Genomic DNA, 23,352 nt, shown 5'->3' on the forward strand with positions numbered 1-23,352 from the left:
TCGCGCTTATTTATAGCCCGGCCTCGATTTTAACGACGGGCTCTCGCGACGCTTATAGACGCCTGCCTCGATATTTAACGCCTGCTCGACGGCGCGGTTATTTATAGCCGCGCCTCGATTTTAACGACGGGCCCGCCTTCGCCTATATAGGCGGCCGCCTCTCGATATTTAACGCCGCTGTTCGACGGTGTTATTTATAGCTCGGCTCGATTTTTAACGACGGGCCTCGCTCCGCCTTGACGCTTATAGACGCACTGCCTCGATATTTAACGCCGGGTTATTTATAGCCATGACGGTATTATTTATAGACGCCTCTCGCTCGCTCGATTTTTAACGACGGGCTCTTTCCGCCGACGTTTATAGACGCCCGCCTCGATATTTAACGTGTCGACGGGTTATTTATAGCCGTTTCGATTTTAACGACGGGCCTGCCGGCTTCCGCCGATTATTTATAGACGCTTCCATTTTTAACGCTCATCTCTCGATATTTAACGCTTCGACCATTATTTATAGCATGGCTCTCGATTTTAACGACGGGCTCGCCTTTATAGACGCCCCTCCGTCCCTCGATATTTAACGCGGCACGGCTCGATTTTAATGGGTCCGGTTTATAGACGGCCTCGATCTTTAACGACGGAGCTCGTCGATTTTTCAAGGCTAACTCCTTACCAGGCCGAGCGGCCTTGGCCTTCGTATTCGAGCGCTTGGCTCAGATAATCTACCTCCGGCCGAACGATAAGGCTGAGAATGCTCAATGAGTAAGCCGTTCGGCGGAGGATGCTCAATGAGTTCATCTTTTTGCTTCCTGCATTACGAGTACATAGGCGACTACCATATACACCAGAATAAATTACATTCGTGCACCTTTCATCTAGCTCGATAAGGCTGGAGATGATTTGCACTCCACGGTCGATCCAGCTGCCGCCCTTCCTCATCCTCCAAGTAGTAAGCACCCGAGCGGAGCTTCTCGATGATTTTGAAGGGACCTGCCCACGGAGCTTCAAGCTTGCCGACGTCGCCGACCGGCTTGACTTTCTTCCAGACAAGATCGCCAACCTGGAATGATCTGGGAATGACGCGCCGGTTGTAGTTTTGCTTCATCCGCTGACGGTATGTCATCAGCCGAACGGACACCTTTGCCCTCTCCTCTTCTACCAAATCCAGCTCCATGTTCCTCCTTTCGGCGTTGTCATCATCGTAGCTCTGGATCCGGGCGGACTCGACGCCGACTTCAACCGGAATGACGGCCTCGCCGCCATATACCAAATGGAACGGTTCATCCGGCCAACTTCCTCCCAAATGGTCGAGCCGAGCGCGCAGAATACGGAGAATTTCCCGGTTGGCCACTTCAGCTTGACCGTTGCTCTGAGGATAGGCCACGGACGTGAAATGTTGCTCAATGCCGTAGCTTTTGCACCAATCCTCTAACATCTTCCCTGTGAACTGCCGCCCGTTGTCGGACACTAGTCGGCGAGGGATGCCGAACCGACAAATGATGTGTTGCCAGATGAATTTTTTAACCATTTGTTCAGTGATCTTTACCAGCGGCTCGGCCTCCACCCACTTGGAGAAATAGTCTACCGCCACTAGTAAGAATTTCCTCTGCCCGGCCGCCATCGGAAATGGACCGACGATATCCATTCCCCATTGGTCGAACGGGCATGAAACGCTTGATGCCTTCATTTCTTCGGCCGGTCGGTGGGAGAAGTTGTGATATTTCTGGCATGAAAGGCATGTAGATACTGTCAGAGCGGCATCTGTTTGTAAAGTTGGCCAAAAGTATCCGGCCAAGAGGATCTTCTTGGCCAACGAGCGCCCGCCCGGATGACCCCTGCATGATCCTTGATGTACTTCCTGGAGGATGTAAGCTGAGTCCTCCGCAACGAACGCAAGAAAGCTTTCTTGTAAAGCTGATCTCCGATGAGTGTAAACCGACCGGCTCTTCTTCTGAGGAGCCGGGCTGCATATTCATCGGATGGTGTGGTGCCCGAACGGAGGAATTCTATAATAGGTGTCCTCCAGTCGCTTGGAAACGTGAGGCCTTGCATCCGGTCGACATGCGCCACCAGCAGTATTTTTTCAATTGGTTGCTGAATGGCGACCGGCGTTATTGAGCTTGCGAGTTTGGCTAACTCATCGGCCGCCTGGTTCTCCGTTCGGGGAATCTTCTGAATAAGCACCTCTCGGAAAGTAGCTTTGAGTTTTTCAAAGGCCTCAGCGTAGAGTTTAAGCCGAACGCAGTTGATTTCAAAGGTGCCGGAAAGTTGCTGAGCGGCCAACTGTGAGTCCGAATAAAGTGTCACCCGACCGGCTCCCACATGCCGTGCTGCCTGCAATCCGACTATAAGGGCCTCATACTCTGCCTCATTGTTGGTAGCTTTGTAATCTAGCCGGACGGATAGGTGCATCTTTTCTTCTTGAGGTGAGAGTAGTAATATTCCGATCCCACTTCCGAGCCGAGTGGAAGACCCATCCACATATATTCTCCACATGGCTTCCGGCTCTGGCCTTTGTACTTCGGTCACAAAATCAGCCAAGGATTGTACTTTGATCGCCGAGCGGGGCTGGTATTGGATATCGAATTCGCTCAACTCTATAGTCCATTTGATGAGTCGTCCGGACGCTTCTGGATTCAACAACACTCTTCCTAGCGGGCTGTTCGTCCGGACAATGATGGTGTGAGCCAAGAAATATGGTCGAAGGCGCCGAGCGGCTAGGACCAAAGCAAAGGCCAACTTCTCGAGCCCGGTGTAACGAGATTCAGCATCTTTTAAAATGTGGCTTAGAAAATACACCGGCTGCTCTTCGCCGCTTGCCCTCACAAGTGCTGAGCCTACAACATGCTCAGTTGAAGACAGATAAACATAAAGTGACTCACCCCCGATCGGCTTGGCTAGTACAGGCAGGGAATTAAGATACGTCTTCAATTCTTCGAATGCCCGATCGCACTCCTCGTCCCAGGAAATTTAGTCATGCAAAATTCCAAGAAAGGGAGGCGCTTTGAGCCGACCGGTCAAACGTTACACTTCCCTTGTATTTCTTGGAGGCGGCATGTCTTGTAGAGCTTTCACCTTGCTGGGATTTGCTATTCCCGCTCGGTCACTATGTACCCCAAGAAACGCCTCCTTTGGAAGCACTTCGGGATTTAGCTTGACTTCATATTTGCGTTGCTCGGAAGGTTTCTTCCATGTCCTTGAAGAGATCAGCCGAACGGATTTGATGAGAATGTCGTCCACATAGACTTCCAATTACGCCCGATCTGCTCCCCGAACACTTTGTTCATCAAGCGATGGTAGCACCGGCATTCTTCAATCCGAACGGCATCACATTATAGCAATAAGTACCTTTTTCTTGATCTTCCCGCGAGCGGCACTTGATGATATCCTTGGTAGGCGTCAAGCATGCAAATTAATTCACAGGTCCACCAACTGATCTATCCGCAGGGGATAAAAATCTTTGGGGCATGCTTTTTAAGTCCCGAAGTCGATGCAGACTCTCCACTTGCCAGACCAATACTACGCTGGCCCCACTGGGAACTGTGTGGCCTTCCTAAGTTTCTACTTCCGGATGATGGCATTCGCTGCACTAAAATCCTTTTTCTCGCTTCACCGCCGAGCATCCTCGGACATGCAACTCATGCCGCGCTAGGTTTGGCGAAATTCGGCAACTCATGTGTCGACCATAAGACGTCATGATTTCGTTGGAGGCATTGGATCAGTTCCTCCTTCGCTTCTCCTCCGGATCGAGGCGATAAAAGTCGTGGCCTCCGATCGGGTCGGATGGATCTGAACCTCCTCCTTTCATCATAAATTAAAGCAGGAGGTTTTTCGGCTATGGCGTGTACCTCGATTCGGGGGATTCTGCTCCGACCATTTCGATGTAACATCGCCGAGCCGCTAGCTGGTCTCCTCGCATTTCTCCTACTTTGTCCTCCACGGAGAACTTGATCTTCTGATGGAAGGAGACTCGCTAAGCGCCGGTCGTCCCAAAATGACGTTGTAGGATGAGGAGAGTCGACCACCACGAAATTTATGGTCCCGGTCCTCCCGAGCGACTCCTCTCCAAAGGAAATAGCCGGATCTGTCCGACCTACCGAACTCGTAAAACCCATAGAGCGGGTTGTCATGGTAGTACTGGCTCGATCAATTTGCAGATCGAACGCCTTCTTGAATATGATGTTGACCGAGCTCTGTGTCAACGAATATGCGGTGAATAGTGTAATTTGCTATTACCGCTTTAATGAGCAGAGCGTCGTCGTGGGGCACTTCAACTCCTTCTAAGTCCTGTGGTCCGAAGTGATTTCCGGTCCACTTGCCCGCTCCCGGCCGCAACCGACCGCGTGGATCTAGAGCTGCCGGACGCCCGCCTTTCTGGCTCGGTTGGAGTCTCCTCCGGTCGGCCCACCGACGTTCGTGATCGTTCCCTCGACGCTCGGCGATTCTCCTGCCTTGGAGATCGGTGCCGATCGGGCGTCTATTGATGTCGCCTCTCGGTGCGGGTCCGGTCGGCTTCATGGGTCCTTTGTCTCCTATCGCTGGGAGGAGACCGTCGTTCGACATTCCTAGGAACGGGATTAGCCATGAAGGGAAGACTTCGACAATCCTTCGTGTTGTGCGTATCCGTCCGGTGGAAGGTGCAGAACATAGGGGTCCATCTCTTCTTTGTCTTGGGCCGAGCAGCAGCTACTTCTTGAACTTGGGACCTCACACGAGGGGAGCGGACTGCTTCGGCCCTTGGTCCTCTAGGCGGCTGATGAACGGCCTGCTGTCTCCGGTCAGCCTGAATAGGCGCCCTCTCGGTTGGAGTTTCCTTTTTCCGGGCGGCTTGCGCTTCTTCCACGTTGATGTATTCATTGGCTCGGTGTAGCATGTGATCATAATCTCGGGGCGGCTTTCGGATGAGCGACCGGAAGAAGTCCCCATCCACTAGGCCTTGTGTGAAGGCATTCATCATCGTCTCCGATGTGGCCGTTGGAATATTCATCGCCACTTGGTTGAATCGCTGGATGTAAGCTCGAAACGCTTCTCTAGGCTCTTGCTTGATGGCGAACAAGTTGACACTTGTCTTCTGATAACGTCGACTGCTGGCGAAGTGGTGGAGGAAGGCCGTTCGGAAGTCCTTGAAGCTAGTGATGGATCCATCCGGCAGCCTCCGAAACCATCGTTGAGCCGATCCCGAGAGAGTGGTAAGAAAGACTTGGCACTTTACTCCATCTATATATTGATGGAGCGTAGCTGTGTTATCGAACTTACCCAGATGATCATCTGGGTCTGTTGTTCCATTGTACTCGCCGATCGTCGGAGGCACGTAGTGCTTGGGCAGAGGGTCTCGTAGAATAGCCTCCGAAAATTGGCGATTGATCCGCCGGGAGCTTTCCCCTTGCTGTCGTCTCGCCTAGGCATTTCGTCGGAAGAAGATCCTCTATCTCTTCGGTCGGTACGGCTTCAGGGGTGCGAAATAAGGCCCGATGAAATGCGACGGTGGCTTGAGGTGCTTCCGCTCGGCCACCCGACGCAGATGTTGCTTGTTGCTCCGGCCGCTCGGCTACTTTCTATTTTGCTCCACAATGGCCCCATTCACCACACGTGAAACACCTAATGTGCTTCTTCTCCTTTGATCCTGTCCGAATCACCGAGCCAAAGGATGCTGGGCACGTGGCGCGCTCCTAGTCGGGGACGTAGGCCTCCGTCTGGTCGCACGAATCTCCGGCGAACCTGCACAGAAGTCGGGCCGGGAGGGGTGTCCCGGCGACGGCCCTCCGACGCTCAAGTCAGGCAAGAAGATAATGCAAAAGGTGGCTCCAGAAATGATCTTTTTTCACGTACCTCCGGCGAAGTAAGAGGCTCTATATATATAGAGCGAGGAGAGATCTAATGCACGTTCATCAAGGTACAGACGTGTCAGCAACCCACACCTCGGTATGCACTTGTCAGAGAGCTTACCTGACACCATACTACTACAGTCCGAGCATGTCATCGATGGGACAACAGGACACCCCGTTGCCAGACTAGGAGTATGGCGTAGCCATACGACTTGACGGCTGTCAGAGGGTGTTCCCTTCCTTTACCCACCGCCCGGCCGGAACGTCCGTCCTGCCGACCGGGTGAAGAACGTTGTCCGGAAGGCCTTAATTTCCTGCGTCGGCCGGGCGGCCAGTCCCTCCGCTTGGTCATTATGTACTATTTCATTGAGCGTCGGAACCCTGGTCCCTACCAGGGTGCCTTTTACTACCAGATATCCCTTTCTTCTAAATCCGATCGGCTCGTCCTTCTCTGGTGGGCCGCTGGGCCCTTTGACCTCTCCGTGGTGTTGACCCCTCGTTATGGGGTTCCGGATTCTTACCACTGGATCACCACTGTTCTCCATCTTTACATTCCAAAACAGGTGGAGAAGATTTCTAAAGATGGTGCCAAATTGATCTTATCTGGAATCTGAGTCAGACAGTGGTCGGCGAAGGTGGCGTCGGTGTTGACAGAAAGGCGACTTTGATGCACCCTATGTATGTGCGTCAGAAAAGTGAACTCCCACATGGAACTAAAGGTCTGTAGTAACGGACCCAGTGGTACTTGAGTCCTGCACACACTCAGACAATCACATAGAGTGTTATAGACTAGAAACCAAGGAAAAGGTCCCCAACGCAAGCCTGGTGACGCTCAAGTCAGGTCCTTTTTCCCCAGCAAAGAAGTGTACAAATGAAGGAAAAAAGAACTTTTGAAGATGCGTGAGGATGTGCGCATACCTGACCAATGAAGAGGACCTCCCTTTTTATAAGACTCTGCCTACCTTTTGAGCCTAATCATTGCTAGAGAATGTTGGGTGTCAGGGCATATCGGGTGAGGGAGGAAGTCTAGGGGCCTCCCATTGGTAGGAGGTGTTAGTTAGAGCCCTAGAGCCAATCATTTGATGATTGTATGGACTCATGTATATCATATTCTTGTTTATTAATAAAGGCATTTGTTTGGTTATTATACTTATTTATATTAGTGCCAAATAGACTAAGTATAATAGCGTCCTTGAGTAGAAGGTTCATACCTATATCAATCGATTAGTTGAATCGATAGTGAGATGATATAGGGAACACTACTCTAAATCATTCCTAGTCGAGTATTAGCATTCAGGGACAATGTTAATACAATAAGACTAGCATGTAGGTCAGCTCGATGACTTGATCTCACAAGTCATGGATATAGAGATATCAAGCTGACACATGGGTATGCATTAGAGAATGTATACTGAATGACCCGCCATGAGAAAGTATCATGGATCGTTATATGAGTGTCATATACTTTCTCATGTGGCTATTAGTATGACTATTAGTCCTTAGACCTGAAGTCACCATGGATCCCTACATAAGGAGTTATGTACTTTAGTTTCATCAAACGCCACCCGTAATCGGGTGGACTATAAAGGCGATTACTGGGTATATAACGAATTATGTAGTGAGTGATGTAGATGGAATCTATCCCTCCCATATGACGGAGCGACATCGGTATTCTTGATAGAGTGAGACCACTAAGTGCATGGCCATGCCCAAATGAGTCAACATTAGATGTTGAGCTCATTTGATAGAGTGAGTCTACTTGGAGTTCAAGATTTAGATTGATTAGAGGATGACACGGTTTATGCCTCATATTGATCAATCTAGATGTCTAGGATAGAAGGACACTTGTCATTATTTTGTGAGTAGTCACAATTGGTAGTCACAAGGTGATGTCAGATCTCGACATTCTTGTAACTTGGGTAGTAATGATGTGTTGCTAGATACCGCTCATTACTTATGCTCCTAAATGGGTTTAGGGCATTGCCAACGTTACAAGAACCTATAGGGTCACACACTTAGGACAATTAGGTGGAGATTAGGTTCATATGATGAACCAAGAGGATTAGATTCATTTGATGAATCAAATTGGATTAAGAGTAATCCTAATTGGGCTAACTTGAGTTCGACTCAAGTTGATTCATGTGTTAAATGAGTCTAATTTAGATTTTGACTCATTGAATCAATTTAATTTAATGAATTAGATTCATTATATTAAGTTGGTTCGAATCAAATGGTTGGATTAGATCCACCATGGTAGAGATTGAGTCAAGTTTGACTTGACATGAGAAGGAAGACCAAAGGTCAATTTTGACTTGACCTTTTGCCACCTCATTGGTGAGTTGGCATTAGGTGGACCAATAATGATGTTCCACATCATCATGGGTGCCACCTCATGGAAGTGACAAAGCCACTCTCTTAATGGTTTCATATTAATTGCAATTAATGCAATTAATGTGATTTTATGGTTTCATATTAATTGCAATTAATGCAATTAATGTGAATTTTGAAAAGTGGCCGGCCACTTTGTTTTGGGTGAAGAAATTCATTTTTCATTCACTTGTGTGCCTCTTCCTCCTTCTCCCTCTCAAGCTCTCCCTCTCCCTCTCCTCCCTTGGCCGAACCACATAGGTGCTAGCACACCTTGTTTTTTTTGGTCATCTCCATCTAGTGTGTCCGTGTGGATACTTCTAGAGGACCGGCGCTTGACGGTCTTGAGATCCGGCATCATTTGGACGAGCGGGAACGCGAAGGGCATCGCATCAAAGGTATAAATGATTTATCCTTATGTAGATCTACTGTAGATTAAAGTTTTCAAACTCGTACTCGTATTTTCGTTCGGTTTTACCTTGCACGAGATCCGTGGCTTGGGCGATTTGGGGTTTCCGCGACGCGAAAAGCGGTTGTATCAGAGCCACGTGCAAGGCTTGTACGAGTTTATTTTTATTTTTATGAAAAATATAACCTTCTGTGATTTTCTGTAAAAATTAGTTTTTTATGATTTTATGGGTAATTTTTCCGTAGAAGCGAAGCACAAGTTTCTCGGCACTTGTAGGCTTCGGCTACCGGAAAGATCTTTCGAAACCGGCTTCGTTTTGCCCCAAATCCATTTGGGACAACGGGCTTGGGTGCCATTAGATCGCAAAGGAGCAACTCACAATGGTTAGATCGTGGGTAGGGGTACTTCCCCTAACCCCGCAAGGGGATTTGCTCCGCGATCGCACCCGAAATCGCTAAAAACGAACCCGTCGGGATGATTTTTCCGAAACGGCAATGTCTCGACCCAAATCGTTTTGGGACAGCGGGTTTAGGCGCTGTTGGATCGCAAAGGAACCCTCGCGATGGTTAGATCACGGGTAGGGGCGATGCCCCTGGGCCCCGCAAGGGGATCCGTTCCGCGATTGCGCCCGAAACCGCTAAACGGGACCGCCGGGAAATTTTATTCGTAAAATTGTAAAAATTAATTTTAAAATTATAGAAAATTATGAAAATATATAATTTTGAATTATATATATTAATTTGTGATAGTCATGGCCCAAAGCCCAATATGATTGGTTGTGTTGTAATTCATAATACGGCCTGTGTGCCGTTATGTGTTTGCGAGTGTTGTATTATATTCGCGACCTGCGTGTCGTGCCTTCTCATATTTTCTTGTTGTAAATTAGATTTAGACTCGAATGTAACTCGAGTTTCAAATTGTAATGTACAAATTGGAGCGGTGGAGGGTCCACACGAGACGGAGTTCCGAGGCGGGCACGAGCAACACAAGGTGGTCAAAGGGAGGCGCTTGGAGAAGCTGTTGACCCTAGGTTGACCAATTGATCTTCTCATTGGCTTGAGAAGATCGTAGTAGGGCCATGACTAAATCACAAATAGATTAATTAATTAATTATTATGTATTTGATGCATGTTTAATAATTAATTAATTAATTAGTGCCTTAACGATTAGATTAGATCTAAGTCGTGCACATGATGCACCCTTGCGATTAGATTAGATCTAAGTCGTGCACAAGATGCATTCTTCTCGATTAGATTAGATCTAGATCGAACCAACTCTAAAATGCCTAACCGTGCCGTGATACCTATCACTACCTCGATCACATGTATTGTTGAATCTGCCAAAGCAGAGCAATACATATTATCTTGGTAGGGTACGGAGGGACAATCTTGGTCCCGCCTATCAACGCATGGGTGAATACAAACTCAATTAGATTGAGTATTCATAGTTACTCGGTTGGATCGAGTCAACTATAGGCATTCTTCCAATAGTTGGAAAGATAGGTCAATATCACATCTATATTAACTCTCGGGCGTATTAGCCAAAGCTAACTCGAGTTTTAATATAAATGCGGAAGTTGATTCTATAAACAAGAGTTGCATAGAGATGTAATTGGTAATCGTTACCTAACGATCATACTAAGCCTTGGGCGTATTAGCCAAAGCTAACTCAAGGGTTAGTATGATGTGGATCTTGTCCCACAAGAATTATAGAATTCAGTGGGAGCATCGTTTAATTAAAGGCCTAATTAAATGATTTTTAAAGAATATGATATTTATTTCTGCAAATTTTCTGTTGTAGATAACCATGACGTCAAATACGAACATTTTTCTCTCTGCGATCTGTCCTTAAGAAGGACAAGCTCAACGGAGCAAATTTCCTGGACTGGTACAGGAATCTGAGAATAGTTCTCACCCAAGAACGTAAACTGTACGTTCTGGAGCAGCCCATTCCGGAGGCCCCTCCTTCCACTGCCACGCAAGCAGACCGAGATGCTTACAAGAAGCATCGAGATGACGAATTAGATGTGTCTTGTCTTATGCTCGCAACCATGAACTTTGAGCTTCAGAAGCAACATGAGTTTATGAGCGCTTACGATATGGTTGAACATCTTTGTCACCTATATCAAGGACAAGCAAGGCACTGGAAGAGGAACTCCAAAGAATACCCGGAAGATCTTAAGAAGAAGAGAAGATTTCTACTTCAGGTATAAATGTTATAGAAGTCAACCTCTCTATTTCTTCATCGTGGGTATTAGATACCGGATGTGCTTCGCACATTTGTACTAATGTACAAGCCCGAGGAAGCAGAGCATTGACGAAGGATGAGATAGACCTCACGAGTAGGCAATGGAGCACGAGTTGTTGTTGTTGTAGGAACTTATCATCTATCTCTGCCTCTGGGCTAGTACTAGAATTAGACGATTGTTGTTATGTGCTGCCTTGACAAAGAACATAATATCAGTTTCTTATTTGGACAAGAGAGGATACTCTTATAATAAAGAACAAATGTTGTTCCGCTTTTTAAACGATATGTTCTATTGTAGTGCACCTCGATAAATGGACTCTACATTCTAGACCTAGAGAGCCATCTATAACATAAATACCAAGAGGATCAAGTCGAATGACTTGAACCAAACTTACCTCATTGCCGCTTAGGTCATATAAATGACAAGCGCTATCGCAGCTCCATAAGGATGGTTTGCTTGACTCATTTGATTTTGAATCATATGATATATGCGAGTCATGCCTACGAGGCAAGATGACCAAGACTCCCTTTAGTGGGCCTGATTTGTTAGGACTCATACATAGTGATGTATGTGGCCCTTTCAATGTCGCCGCTAGAGGCGGTTAAAGGTACTTCATCACATTTATCGATGATTTTGTAGATACGGTTATGTGTACTTGATGACATAAGTCAATCCTTTGAAAAGTTCAAAGAATTCAAGAATGAAGTACGGAACAACTTGGCAAGAGTATTAAGGTACTTCGATCAGATCGAGGTGGTGAATACTTAAGCCATGAGTTTCGTGACTACTTAGTGTGTGGGATTTTACCTCAACTCACTCCTCCGGAACACCACAGTGGAATGGTGTATCCAAAGGAGGAATCGTACTTATTAGATATGGTACGATCTATGATGAGTCACATGATCTTCCGACATATCTATGGGGATATGCTCTAGACACGGCAGCTTTCATACTCAACCTAGTTCCATCAAAGGTCGTGATAAAGACACCATATAGGATATGGACCGGGAGAGATGCCCGGTGTCTTTCATGAGGATTTGGGGTTGTGAGGCTTACGTTCGACGTTAAGTCTCGCATGTTAGGACCCAAATCCGACAAGTGTTATTTCATCGGATATCCCAAGGAAACTAAGGGATATTATTTCTACATTCAGTCAGCACAAGGTAGTTGTGGCAAAGACTGGGGTCTTTCTAGAAAGGGACTTTGTTTCTAGAAAGACTAGTGGGAGCGCGTTCGATCTTGAAGAAGTTCAAGATGCGAACAATAGCACTGATGCCTCGATGGAAATTGAACTGGAACCACAAAGTGTTGTGGATGATGTTGTTCCACAAGGAGTTGAGGAACAACAACCAGTTCAAGTAGACATACCTCTTCGCAGGTCTGATAGGGTACGTCGTCAGCCTGAGAGATACTCATTTCTCTTGTCTGACCATGATGACATTGTGCTCATAGAGGATGAGCCTACCACCTATCAGGAAGCTGTGATGAGACCAGATTTCGAGAAATGGCTAGAAGCCATGAGATCCGAGATGGAATCCATGTACACCAACCAAGTATGGACTTTGGTTGATCCACCTGAAGGGGTAAAACTTATAGGGTGCAAGTGGGTCTTTAAGAGAAAGACTGACATGGATGGACTTATTTATAAGGGTCGCTTGGTAGCTAAAGGTTTCAAGCAGATTCATGGTATTGACTATGATGAAACATTTTCTCCAGTAGCGATGTTTAAGTCCATTCGGATCATGCTTGCTATTGCAGCCTACCATGACTATGAGATATGGCAGATGGATGTCAAAACCGCGTTTCTGAATGGAAACCTACTCGAGGATGTGTACATGACACAACCTGAGGGTTTTGTAGATCCACAGCATACTAGCAGAGTATGCAAGCTGCATAGGTCCATTTATGGACTAAAGCAAGCTTCTCGGAGCTGGAATCTTCGATTTGATGATGCGATCAAATAGTTTGGTTTCATCAAGAACGAAGATGAGCCTTGTGTCTACAAGAAGGTTGTAGGGGACATAGTTGTCTTCCTCATATTATATGTGGATGACATACTACTCATTGGGAAGGACATCCCTATGCTTCAGTCTGTCAAGACCTGGCTAGGGAGTTGCTTCTCAATGAAGGACTTAGGTGAGGCATCCCGCATTCTAGGGATACAGATCTATAGAGATAGATCTAAGAGATTGCTTGGCCTAAGTCGAGTACATATATTGACAAGGTACTCCTTCGGTTTGCCACTCCAAGAAGGGATTTTGCCTATGTCACATGGCGTAAGTCTTCAAGACTCAAGGTCCCTCTTCTAGAGAGAGAGACCGCATGGATCAGATCCCTTATGCCTCGGCCATAGGATCGATCATGCACGCCATGCTATGTCGACCCGATGTCTCGTATGCTTTGAGCATGACGAGCAGATACGAGTCAGAAAGTCATGGATAGCGGTCAAGAATATTCTTAAGTACTTACGAAGGACTAAAGAATATTTCTTGATATATAGAGGTAATGATGAGCTAGCGTAAAGGGTTACGATGCCACTTTCAGACCGATCGGGATGATTACCGATCGCAGTGGGGTTCGTATTTTGTATTAATGGTGGTGCCACCGGAAGAGTTCAAGGGATCGATGGCTGATTCTACAATGCAGGAGTATATATCTGCATCGAGGCGCAAAGGAGGCGATTGATCCGCAAGTTCATCATCGAACTTGGGGTGGTTCTAACATCGCCGACCAGTTGAGCTCTATTGTGACAACAATGGAGCTATAGCGCAGCGAAGGAACCTCGCTCACACCAGCGGACCAAGCACATACTACGGCTTCCATCTCATTCGAGAGATTATCGATAGAGGAGATGTGAAGATTTGCAGAGTACCTACAGAGGCTAACATCGCAGATCCCTTGACCAAGGCTTTGGCACAGAGGAAGCATGATGGTCACATTAGGTCTTTAGGCCTTAGAGCCTATACTGATTGGCACTAGTGCTAGTGGGAGATTGTTAGTTAGAGCCCTAGAGCCAATCATTTGATGATTGTATGGACTCATGTATATCATATTCTTGTATATTAATAAAGGCATTTGTTTGGTTATTATACTTATTTATATTAGTGCCAAATAGACTAAGTATAATAGCGTCCTTGAGTAGAAGGTTCATACCTATATCAATCGATTAGTTGAATCGATAGTGAGATGATATAGGGAACACTACTCTAAATCATTCCTAGTCGAGTATTAGCATTCAGGGACAATGTTAATACAATAAGACTAGCATGTAGGTCAGCTCGATGACTTGATCTCACAAGTCATGGATATAGAGATATCAAGCTGACACATGGATATGCATTAGAGAATGTATACTGAATGACCCGCCATGAGAAAGTATCATGGATCGTTATATGAGTGTCATATACTTTCTCATGTGGCTATTAGTATGACTATTAGTCCTTAGACCTGAAGTCACCATGGATCCCTACATAAGGAGTTATGTACTTTAGTTTCATCAAACGTCACCCGTAACTGGGTGGACTATAAAGGCGATTACTGGGTATATAACGAATTATGTAGAGGGATGTGAGTGATGTAGATGGGATCTATCCCTCCCATATGACGGGAGCGACATCGGTATTCTTGATAGAGTGAGACCACTAAGTGCATGGCCATGCCCAAATGAGTCAACATTAGATGTTGAGCTCATTTGATCGAGTGAGTCTACTTGGAGTTCAAGATTTAGATTGATTAGAGGATGACACGGTCTATGCCTCATATTGATCAATCTAGATGTCTAGGATAGAAGGACACTTGTCATTATTTTGTGAGTAGTCACAATTGGTAGTCACAAGGTGATGTCGGATCTCGACATTCTTGTAACTTGGGTAGTAATGATGTGTTGCTAGATACCGCTCATTACTTATGCTCCTAAATGGGTTTAGGGCATTGCCAACGTTACAAGAACCTATAGGGTCACACACTTAGGACAATTAGGTGGAGATTAGGTTCATATGATGAACCAAGAGGATTAGATTCATTTGATGAATCAAATTGGATTAAGAGTAATCCTAATTGGGCTAACTTGAGTTCGACTCAAGTTGATTCATGTGTTAAATGAGTCTAATTTAGATTTTGACTCATTGAATCAATTTAATTTAATGAATTAGATTCATTATATTACGTTGGCTCGAATCAAATGGTTGGATTAGATCCACCATGGTAGAGATTGAGTCAAGTTTGACTTGACATGAGAAGGAAGACCAAAGGTCAATTTTGACTTGACCTTTTGCCACCTCATTGGTGAGTTGGCATTAGGTGGACCAATAATGATGTTCCACATCATCATGGGTGCCACCTCATGGAAGTGACAAAGCCACTCTCTTAATGGTTTCATATTAATTGCAATTAATGCAATTAATGTGATTTTATGGTTTCATATTAATTGCAATTAATGCAATTAATGTGAATTTTGAAAAGTGGTCGGCCACTTTGTTTTGGGTGAAGAAATTCATTTTTCATTCACTTGTGTGCCTCTTCCTCCTTCTCCCTCTCAAGCTCTCCCTCTCCCTCTCCTCCCTTGGCCGAACCACATAGGTGCTAGCACACCTTATTTTTTTTTGTCATCTCCATCTAGTGTGTCCGTGTGGATACTTCTAGAGGACCGGCGCTTGACGGTCTTGAGATCCGGCATCATTTAGACGAGCGGGAACGCGAAGGGCATCGCATCAAAGGTATAAATGGTTTATCCTTATGTAGATCTACTGTAGATTAAAGTTTTCAAACTCGTACTCGTATTTTCGTTCGGTTTTACCTTGCACGAGATCCGTGGCTTGGGCGATTCGGGGTTTCCGCGACGCGAAAAGCGATTTTCGCGGCCCGAAAAACCCAACAGGAGGAAGGTTCCACTCTCAGTGTGTGACAGAACACTGGAATATTCTCTGACTTACCGCAGTTATTCTCTAACATGATGTTACGATTCTCTGACACTATTGTCGCTTAGTGTTATCCGCCCCGTCCAGGTTAAATTGTAGGCAGCTCAGGATGATTGCTTAGATGTGCCGCAAGGACTGAGCCTTGATGAAGAGGATGAGCTATGCCGAACAGACCGGGGCTCATCTGAGGGTATGTCCAGGGATCCCGCCTTCATGACTTAGTTACTGGTCAAGGGCTATTTGGTAAAGGTGCTAGGGTCAGATGTAAGGCCTGAGCTGGGGAGATCCGATCAGTAGGGGGTAGGATAGGCACTAGTCCAACCCTCGTGTCAGGTGTTACATTTTCGCAAGTGCACAGATACATCATCAGTAATAAAAGATATTGAACCACATGGACTAATTATAAGCTTTCGGTTGTCAGAGCAGCATTATAGTGTCATAGAGTCATCTTTTGAGTAGCACGCAAAAGAGAAGATTGTTGGAATGAGTGTCTTTGAGGTGCTAGTCGAATTCTCCTTTTATAGCTTTGTCTATCGCTTGGACTAGTCCCCAAGCGTCCCTATCAAGCTGATGTGGTTGTATCTCATTGAAAGTTTATCTTTAAAATTTTATCCAACTCCAGCCACCTCGACTCATCCGGGCCCCTGGACTATGACATAGGCTAGCCAATCTTCATGTGCCACCTCAGCTGCTAGTCTCCCGCTCAGCTCCTTCCTAGGAGCCTAGACCCAGTCTGGGTGCTTGGACGTCCAAGGACCTGGACCATGTTTCGCAGCCTGGACGTCCGGGCACCTAGACCGTGTTTGGGCGCTTGGACCATGTCCAGGCACCTAAACCATGTCCAGGTGCTTCGACCATGTCTGTGCGTCTGGACCATGTCCAAGGAGCCTGGACCATGTCCTAATGCCTAGACCGCCCTTTTCAAGCTAGCTTCCAGCTTTATTATTCTGTATCACAAAGTTAAAAAAGAACAAACATAATATAATTTGGACAGTCTCGAAACTATCTGGTTCTGACTTTGAATTTTTCTAGAAATCCTAGGTCAAACTATGACCTACTATTCCCTCTACAAGGAACACGTCCTTGCCTACTCTTTATAGGAGAGTATACCTGATGTCAAAACAATCTTCCAGACTATTTGAACTTTTGCTCAGCATCCGAGACTTCAGCATTTTTCGCTAGACGTCCGAACTTCGACCCGTCCAATTTTCCTCCTAGTGTCTGCGACCCCGATGACTTTTACCTAGTGTCCACGACCCTAGGATTTTTACCTGATGTCCTTGACCTACCAAGACTTCACCCAATCCCACGGATTAGAACTTCCTTGCCTAGCCGCAATTAGGACTTTCTACCTGCCTAATGTCCACTAGGACTTCTCTACCTAGCCTCAATTAGGACTTTCACTTTGCCTAAAATTACTTAGGACTTTTTTACACATTTAGTCAGACTTGTTAGAACAACAACAAACCTTAACTTTGAACTCTTTGCCATTATCAAAATTTAGGTTTAATCATCTGGTGCCTCCTGCACCAACACCTACTTGAGGATGTTGATCAGACTTTATATGCAAATACCGATTGAACATCTGATCTGAGTGTCTGCTAGGCCCTTCCTACTATGTTCTTGAAGGAGATCGTTGGAAGGAGAGCGAGGATGATCCTTTATTCACTTCTCCTAACTCAGTCATTCGACAAAGCCTCTTGGTATACTGATAGCATTCACTAGTAGCATGATGAGGAAATTGATAGTAGTCACAAAAATGTCTATGCATTTTAGGCAGTGACTGATCTATTTCCTGCATTGCTCTTTTTTCCTGGACTAGCGGAAGATTTGGACAGGAGATTCTAGGACGTTCTGTAGGTGGTGGTGGTTTCTGATAGGCTTGACCAATCGGAGCTGAGACAGTCACCTCCTCCCAAGCAACCTAGGCTTCCTCTATATTATTGTATTTGATCACTTTCCCCAGCAGGTCATTAAAGTTCTTTGGGGGATTTCTGACGAGGACTCGAAAAAATTCTCCTTCTAAAAAGTCTTGGGAGAACGCGTTTATTAATATCTCAGAAGTGGCGGATGGAACATCTAACGCCACTTGGTTGAATCACCTGATATATGTTCGCAGAGATTCTTTAGCCCCTTTCTTGAGCGTGAACAAACTCAGACTGGTCTTTTGATACCTCCTACTACTAGCAAAGTAGTGTAGGAGGACTTTGTGAAAATCTTTGAAGCAGCAAACGGACTCAGCCGGGAGCTGGCTGAACCATCATTGCGCCAAGCCAGAAAGCATGGTAAGGAACACTCAACACTTAACATCATCCGTATGTTGATGAAGGATGACTATGTTTTCAAATTTAAATTGTTAATCTTCTGAGTCGGTCACTCCTCCATATTCTCGATAGTCAAAGGAAGGAAGTAACTCGGCAGTCAACACATTTATCCACTCGGGGGAAATACTGGCCATCAATGCTTTCTTCTTTCGAAGGTCCCGAGCTGGCACGTCTCCAAAAGATGATATTTGGAGTCTTTATGCTCATACCATATCGTCGAATAGGATGTGAAATAGTGTCCTATGATACGCAAGTGGGGAGGGTGGTACAAGTGGAAAGCTGTTCGGTTGTGCAGCCGCTTGCAAGAAACATGCCGGAGGAGGAGGAATTGATTGGACCCCCATTGGGCCTTCCACTATGGTCCCTCATTCTGTGTGAGGGCTCGACATTAATGTAGTAGGGTTGTTCTCTAAAGGACATCCGACTACTACCTTTTGTTGTTGCACTAACTTCTACACTTAGGTAGCTATTAGCGGTTCCAATTCTTCTTGTGACAAGGTAATGGTAGTGAGTCTTCCAGCCTCTTCCATATCCGTGTTTCAGATTCAGGCGAAGTTTCCACACGGTGCCAAATTTGATCCTATCTGAAAGTGAGGGAGATGACACGCTAGCTAAGGGTGATATTGAGGTGACTTGTATGTTGACTGGGAGAAGATTCTAAGCTAGAAGAAGATGGCGCTATGTAATCCTAGAGATAAGAGTTGTGAACTTGCGTGCACCATAGACAAAGCCAACGGAAACGTTAGAGTGAGAACCAGGGAAGTGGTCCTTGGTACGGGCACTTTGAAACTCAAGTCAGAATAGTAGTCGAGCAAAATGAAGAAGACGATGAGCAATAGAACAATAGTGTAAATGCATGAGTGTGCGAATGCATATGCATTTCTGTGCGTATCTGGTCAATGAAGAGGACCCCCATTTTATATTATCTCTCATAACCTCCGCATTAATGAGATGATAGAGAATGTCTAGTATTAGAGTATGTCAAGTGGTGGAGTATATATAACAACCTTACTATAGGCAGAGGAAGACTCCATTGCATGCATATGTCAGAATAATGACATATTTCATGACAAGTTATTACAATTCTTTGATAATGTTGTCTCCTAAAGAGAGTTCCACCGGCTCTGAGCCGACCGACTATAGACTAAGAGTGATGCTCATGTGGGGACTTGTACCCTGGATGTCCAGCCGGCACTGGGGTCGGACGGATATAAGTTAAGGATCATACCTATGAGTAGGAAGCTGAGTTATGGAGGTTCGACTGGCTCTAGGGTCGAACGAATGTAAGTTGAGAGCTTTGTATTTGGAGAAATGAGGAGTTGAGCCCCTAAGGTCTGATCGGTCTTTGAGCCGACCGGATTTATGTTGAAAATTTGGAATATGCTCGAACAATATGTCCAGTTGAACTTTATGTCGGAGGTTCATCTTATACTCAACTGCTAAACTTGAATATAGAGTTCGATTCAACCTAACAATGTGCCTAGAGTGCCCGATCAACCTTTTGGTCTGATCGGCCAGTGCACTTGGCAATGACTTTAAATTTATTTTGGAATGACATCGATACGATCTGAGAATTGACTTTTTGACTTGACTTGACTGTCATATCAATTGACTTATTTTTTTATGTCGAACCTAACTTTTAAGGTCCCACCTTACTCGCAATATCATATCTCGATTTCACAATGGAAAGAGAGCGCTTAAAGAAGAATACTCGGTAACATCCCAAAGAATGCATGTGCCTGTACATGGTTATGGTTTACTGCACTGATCATTGCTGCTGCACTATTTCTGAATGGCACCAATGGTTTGCTTCTCAAAGTTCTTGATTGTGTTTGCGAGACGCTTCATGTTGTCGTCGTAAATATAGGGGATCTTCTCGAACCATGTCACGTTCCCAGGAGGTGGCATCGGAACAAATTCCCGGCAAGGTTCACCTAGCTCGTTGATGGAATTGTGGTAGTGGTAGTACCGGATCATATCCTCTGTCTTGTGGGTCGTCTTGCCAATGACATTTTCAGACATGTGGACACCAGTGGCATATGCATTCCTTGCCTGAATTGCGTATTTCCGGTCTCTCCTTATGCCGGTGATTGAGTTCCGGAAGACTAGCTTCTCGATGCCCCACTCCCTGAATATAACAAAATGATAGACTAATAAAAATGCAGCCAAGAAATGAGAAACTACTACTCCAGGTGTTGATATTCTTCAAGAGATAACATTTAGGTCCAAGCAAAACAAAACCTAGACTTGTCTTCAAACAAATGGGGCAAATGCCATAACTGCAACTACTAATTCCTTCAACAATATCTACATCAGAGTCAAAACATATAAAGAACTATCGAACTATCAAACTATCGTTAACATTCTTACATAATAATCCCAAGTAATTGAGCAAATACCACCTAGGAAATGAAGCAAAAGTCAAGTACCATAATTGTAACAATCACAATACAGTTGAGCAAGATTATTAGAGTAATTAATGCATATGCAGATACTAGAATTATTTTCTCAGAGATTATCCTGAAACACCATAACTTAAGACGAAGAAACCAGTCGGGACGAAAAGCTTATCAAGCATTGCGATAGCTTATCAACTAGATACACCATACACCATCAAACTAAGGCTTTAAGAAGTTTTTCCAAAAGTATCCTATGCACAAACCCTTTAGGATGCCCTGTTCAAACCTAAATGGAAAAGGGCTGTAAGTGAATCGGAACGTTCATGAATAAGTTTAGTGTTCAGTTTAATAAATCTTATTTATGTTTGATAGCAAGATGAGATCCATGTTGTAGAATCCGATGATTGGGTTACATCACTTGTGATTGTAGCTGTTCTTGTTGTGCTAATTATTGCTATCAGTGACTTCAAACTCCATTTCGATGTCGACTTATTAACTAATCAACAATTAATCAGGCTGGCATGTCTTCAAGCTAAAAATCAGATAATCACTGTCAATAATATTGATGAAATGGCACTCACTGGGAGTAGTTTTTGCCATGGTCGAGCACACAGAGCTTGCTCGACATTGGATTCTGCTCAATGGTGAACTGAGTGTAGTGGGAGAGGTTGCGCAGCACAGCGTCGAGCGACGTCCCATCCGGAAGGTAGATGTACTCATCCACGTCGAAGAAGAAGGTCCAATTGGCGGCGTGCCGGTACCGGTGCAAGCAATCGTTCACTACTAGGAACTGGTTATAGTAGTAGCCGTCGTATTCCGCCTGTCCCCGGATATCCTGAACAGTCGCTCGGCCCGCCGCTACCCACGGTTGCAGCACCGCACGCACCTCCGGCCCAACGCCGCCGGCGTCGTGGAAGACGAAGTGGGAGCTGGGGCCGAAGAAGTGGGCGTGGTAGGCCATCCACTCCCTGATGCGGGTGGCGCTCAGGTTGCCGTAGAGGGAGGAGCCGCAGTAGAGATACTCGTACTTAAACGGCGGCCGGAAGCGTGCCTCATCGAAGGAGCCCGGCGATTCCTCCAAAGCCAGTACCTTTTCGTACCGCCGGGACTTGACGGAGTAGTAGGCGTGGAGGAGGAGCTTCCCGCCCACGTTGTCGGCGTTCGGGTTGAAGGGGAAGGTGCAGTTGACGACGACGACAGTGTAGACGCGGCCGTACCCCCAATCGGGGAGCATTTTGTAGGCCTTCGCGCGGACGGGATGCGGAGGGGAGGCGGCGGAGGCGTTTGCGTTGGGCACCCACTCGCATTTGAACCAGGGGGTGCCGTAGACGTGAGTAGGCTTGGAGGCCAGGCCGACGGCGGCGAAGGTGGCGGGGCCGCCGCGGTAGGCCCCCATGAGGACGAAAAGCGCCGCGGCGCTTCCGTATGCCTGGAAAACGCGCTTGTTGGGGTCCTTCGCCGGAGCTCTCGGAGGCAGATCGGAAAGTTTCGATTTTGGTGCCGGATTCGTGAAGGCGGTGAGGTTGGGAGAGGAATCGATGCCTAAGGAGAGCACCGATTTGTGGAGACGGACGGCGGCGGCGGTGGCGGTAAGAGGGCAAACGGCGGAGCGGGAGTCAAGAAGCAACTCGTAGGGATGCAGCTGCCACACGGCCATGACGAGGGTGAGGACGACGAGAGTGGCGAAGAAGGCTTTCAGTTCGAAGCAGGGGAGGAGAGTAAGCGGCGGCGAAGCACCACCGTTTCCCGCTCCTCCATTGCCATCCTTCCTCGCGTTGGCTTTCATCGATTGGTCTTCTACTGCAGCTGCTGCTTCGTCTTCTTCCTCCGGCTTTCTTCCTCCGCTCTGCTGCTGCTGCTCCACGGCCCAAAGCGGAAATGGTCGTGATATTAAAAAACAAAATAATAATAATAATAATAATAATAATAGAAATTGGGGGAAGAGATTGATCTGCGGTGTCGAGCCATAAAAGTGACAAGTCTGGTTATATTTATGTTTTGTTGTTAATTAAAGGCTTATTCTGGATCGATTAGCTCCGCCATCACGGCAAAGTCCAGGTTCTTTGCTCAAAGTCTCAAACAAATATAGTAAAATCATTTCACCATTTACTATATTAACAGTAATTTACTAAATCAGACATTCAAACGCATTTCTTAAAATACTCTTTCCTTTAGCTTCCTTTTCCATGACTATTATTCTTAATTAGTATTAGGTATTCAACTTACCTCATTAAGTCATATGAAAGTTTCTAATTAATTATAAGAGTAAATCCGAAAATATTTATAACGAGTGATCCATCAACCTTATACACTTAGGAAATTAAAAAATATTTTACTGTTGTACCATTATCCCAAAACTTCTTTTCCATAACCCTTGAACATAGCGGTGGCAACAAAATCATGATCAAACATCTAGTAACTATAAAGCTATTATTAGAAAAATATTGAATGAAAGAAATTTCATTGCAAACATGAGATATTATTTGGATAAGTTAAGTGTTTTGAAAATTGATTTATAATGGATTGATAATTGAAGTCCTAAACGTATACCAGAAGAGTCTCTCTCATATATGAGATCAAAGGAAGTGTAAATTAGAGGTTCAGATTGTACTAAATTTAGATGACTCATGTGTGAGTATGATATGTGCGCGTTGAATATTGGACTGATCGGAATAAAATTTACTCAAGCAGATCAACCTACAAGTTGCCACCTAGACACAGTTGACTATTGATGGCTGACATTTTGAGTTGGCCCTACTTCCCGCCTGACAATCTAGCCTATTCGATGATCTTGCCTACCCACTCAGCACCTCTCTACTTGGCTTTCTTGCTCAATAGTTCGGCATAGCTTCGTTCAAGTCGCTCGGC

The 23,352-nt window shown here is 45.7% G+C and overlaps 1 protein-coding gene across 1 annotated transcript; it reads right to left on the minus strand.

Moving 5' to 3' along the window:
* Window positions 1-19,759: 19,759 nt before the first annotated feature.
* On the minus strand, window positions 19,760-22,471 carry LOC122035160 (galactan beta-1,4-galactosyltransferase GALS1-like). The gene is made up of 2 exons (XM_042594557.1): window positions 21,066-22,471; window positions 19,760-20,213 (listed from the first exon to the last, which is right to left on the minus strand). The coding sequence occupies exons 1-2, from the start codon at window positions 22,268-22,270 to the stop codon at window positions 19,868-19,870; spliced, it is 1,551 nt and encodes a 516-aa protein (XP_042450491.1). The 5' UTR covers window positions 22,271-22,471; the 3' UTR covers window positions 19,760-19,867.
* Window positions 22,472-23,352: the final 881 nt, after the last annotated feature.

The sequence above is a fragment of the Zingiber officinale genome, chromosome 11B (genome assembly GCF_018446385.1).
Source record: "Zingiber officinale cultivar Zhangliang chromosome 11B, Zo_v1.1, whole genome shotgun sequence".
NCBI lineage: Eukaryota > Viridiplantae > Streptophyta > Magnoliopsida > Zingiberales > Zingiberaceae > Zingiber > Zingiber officinale.

Excerpts from the sequence above, each read along its gene's own strand:
- LOC122035160 (XM_042594557.1), bottom strand. The coding sequence starts at position 22,270 with ATGAAAGCCAACGCGAGGAAGGATGGCAATGGAGGAGCGGGAAACGGT. Across the intron at positions 20,214-21,065 it reads CATGGCAAAAACTACTCCCA|GGAGTGGGGCATCGAGAAGC; the intron begins GTGAGTGCCATT and ends TGTTATATTCAG.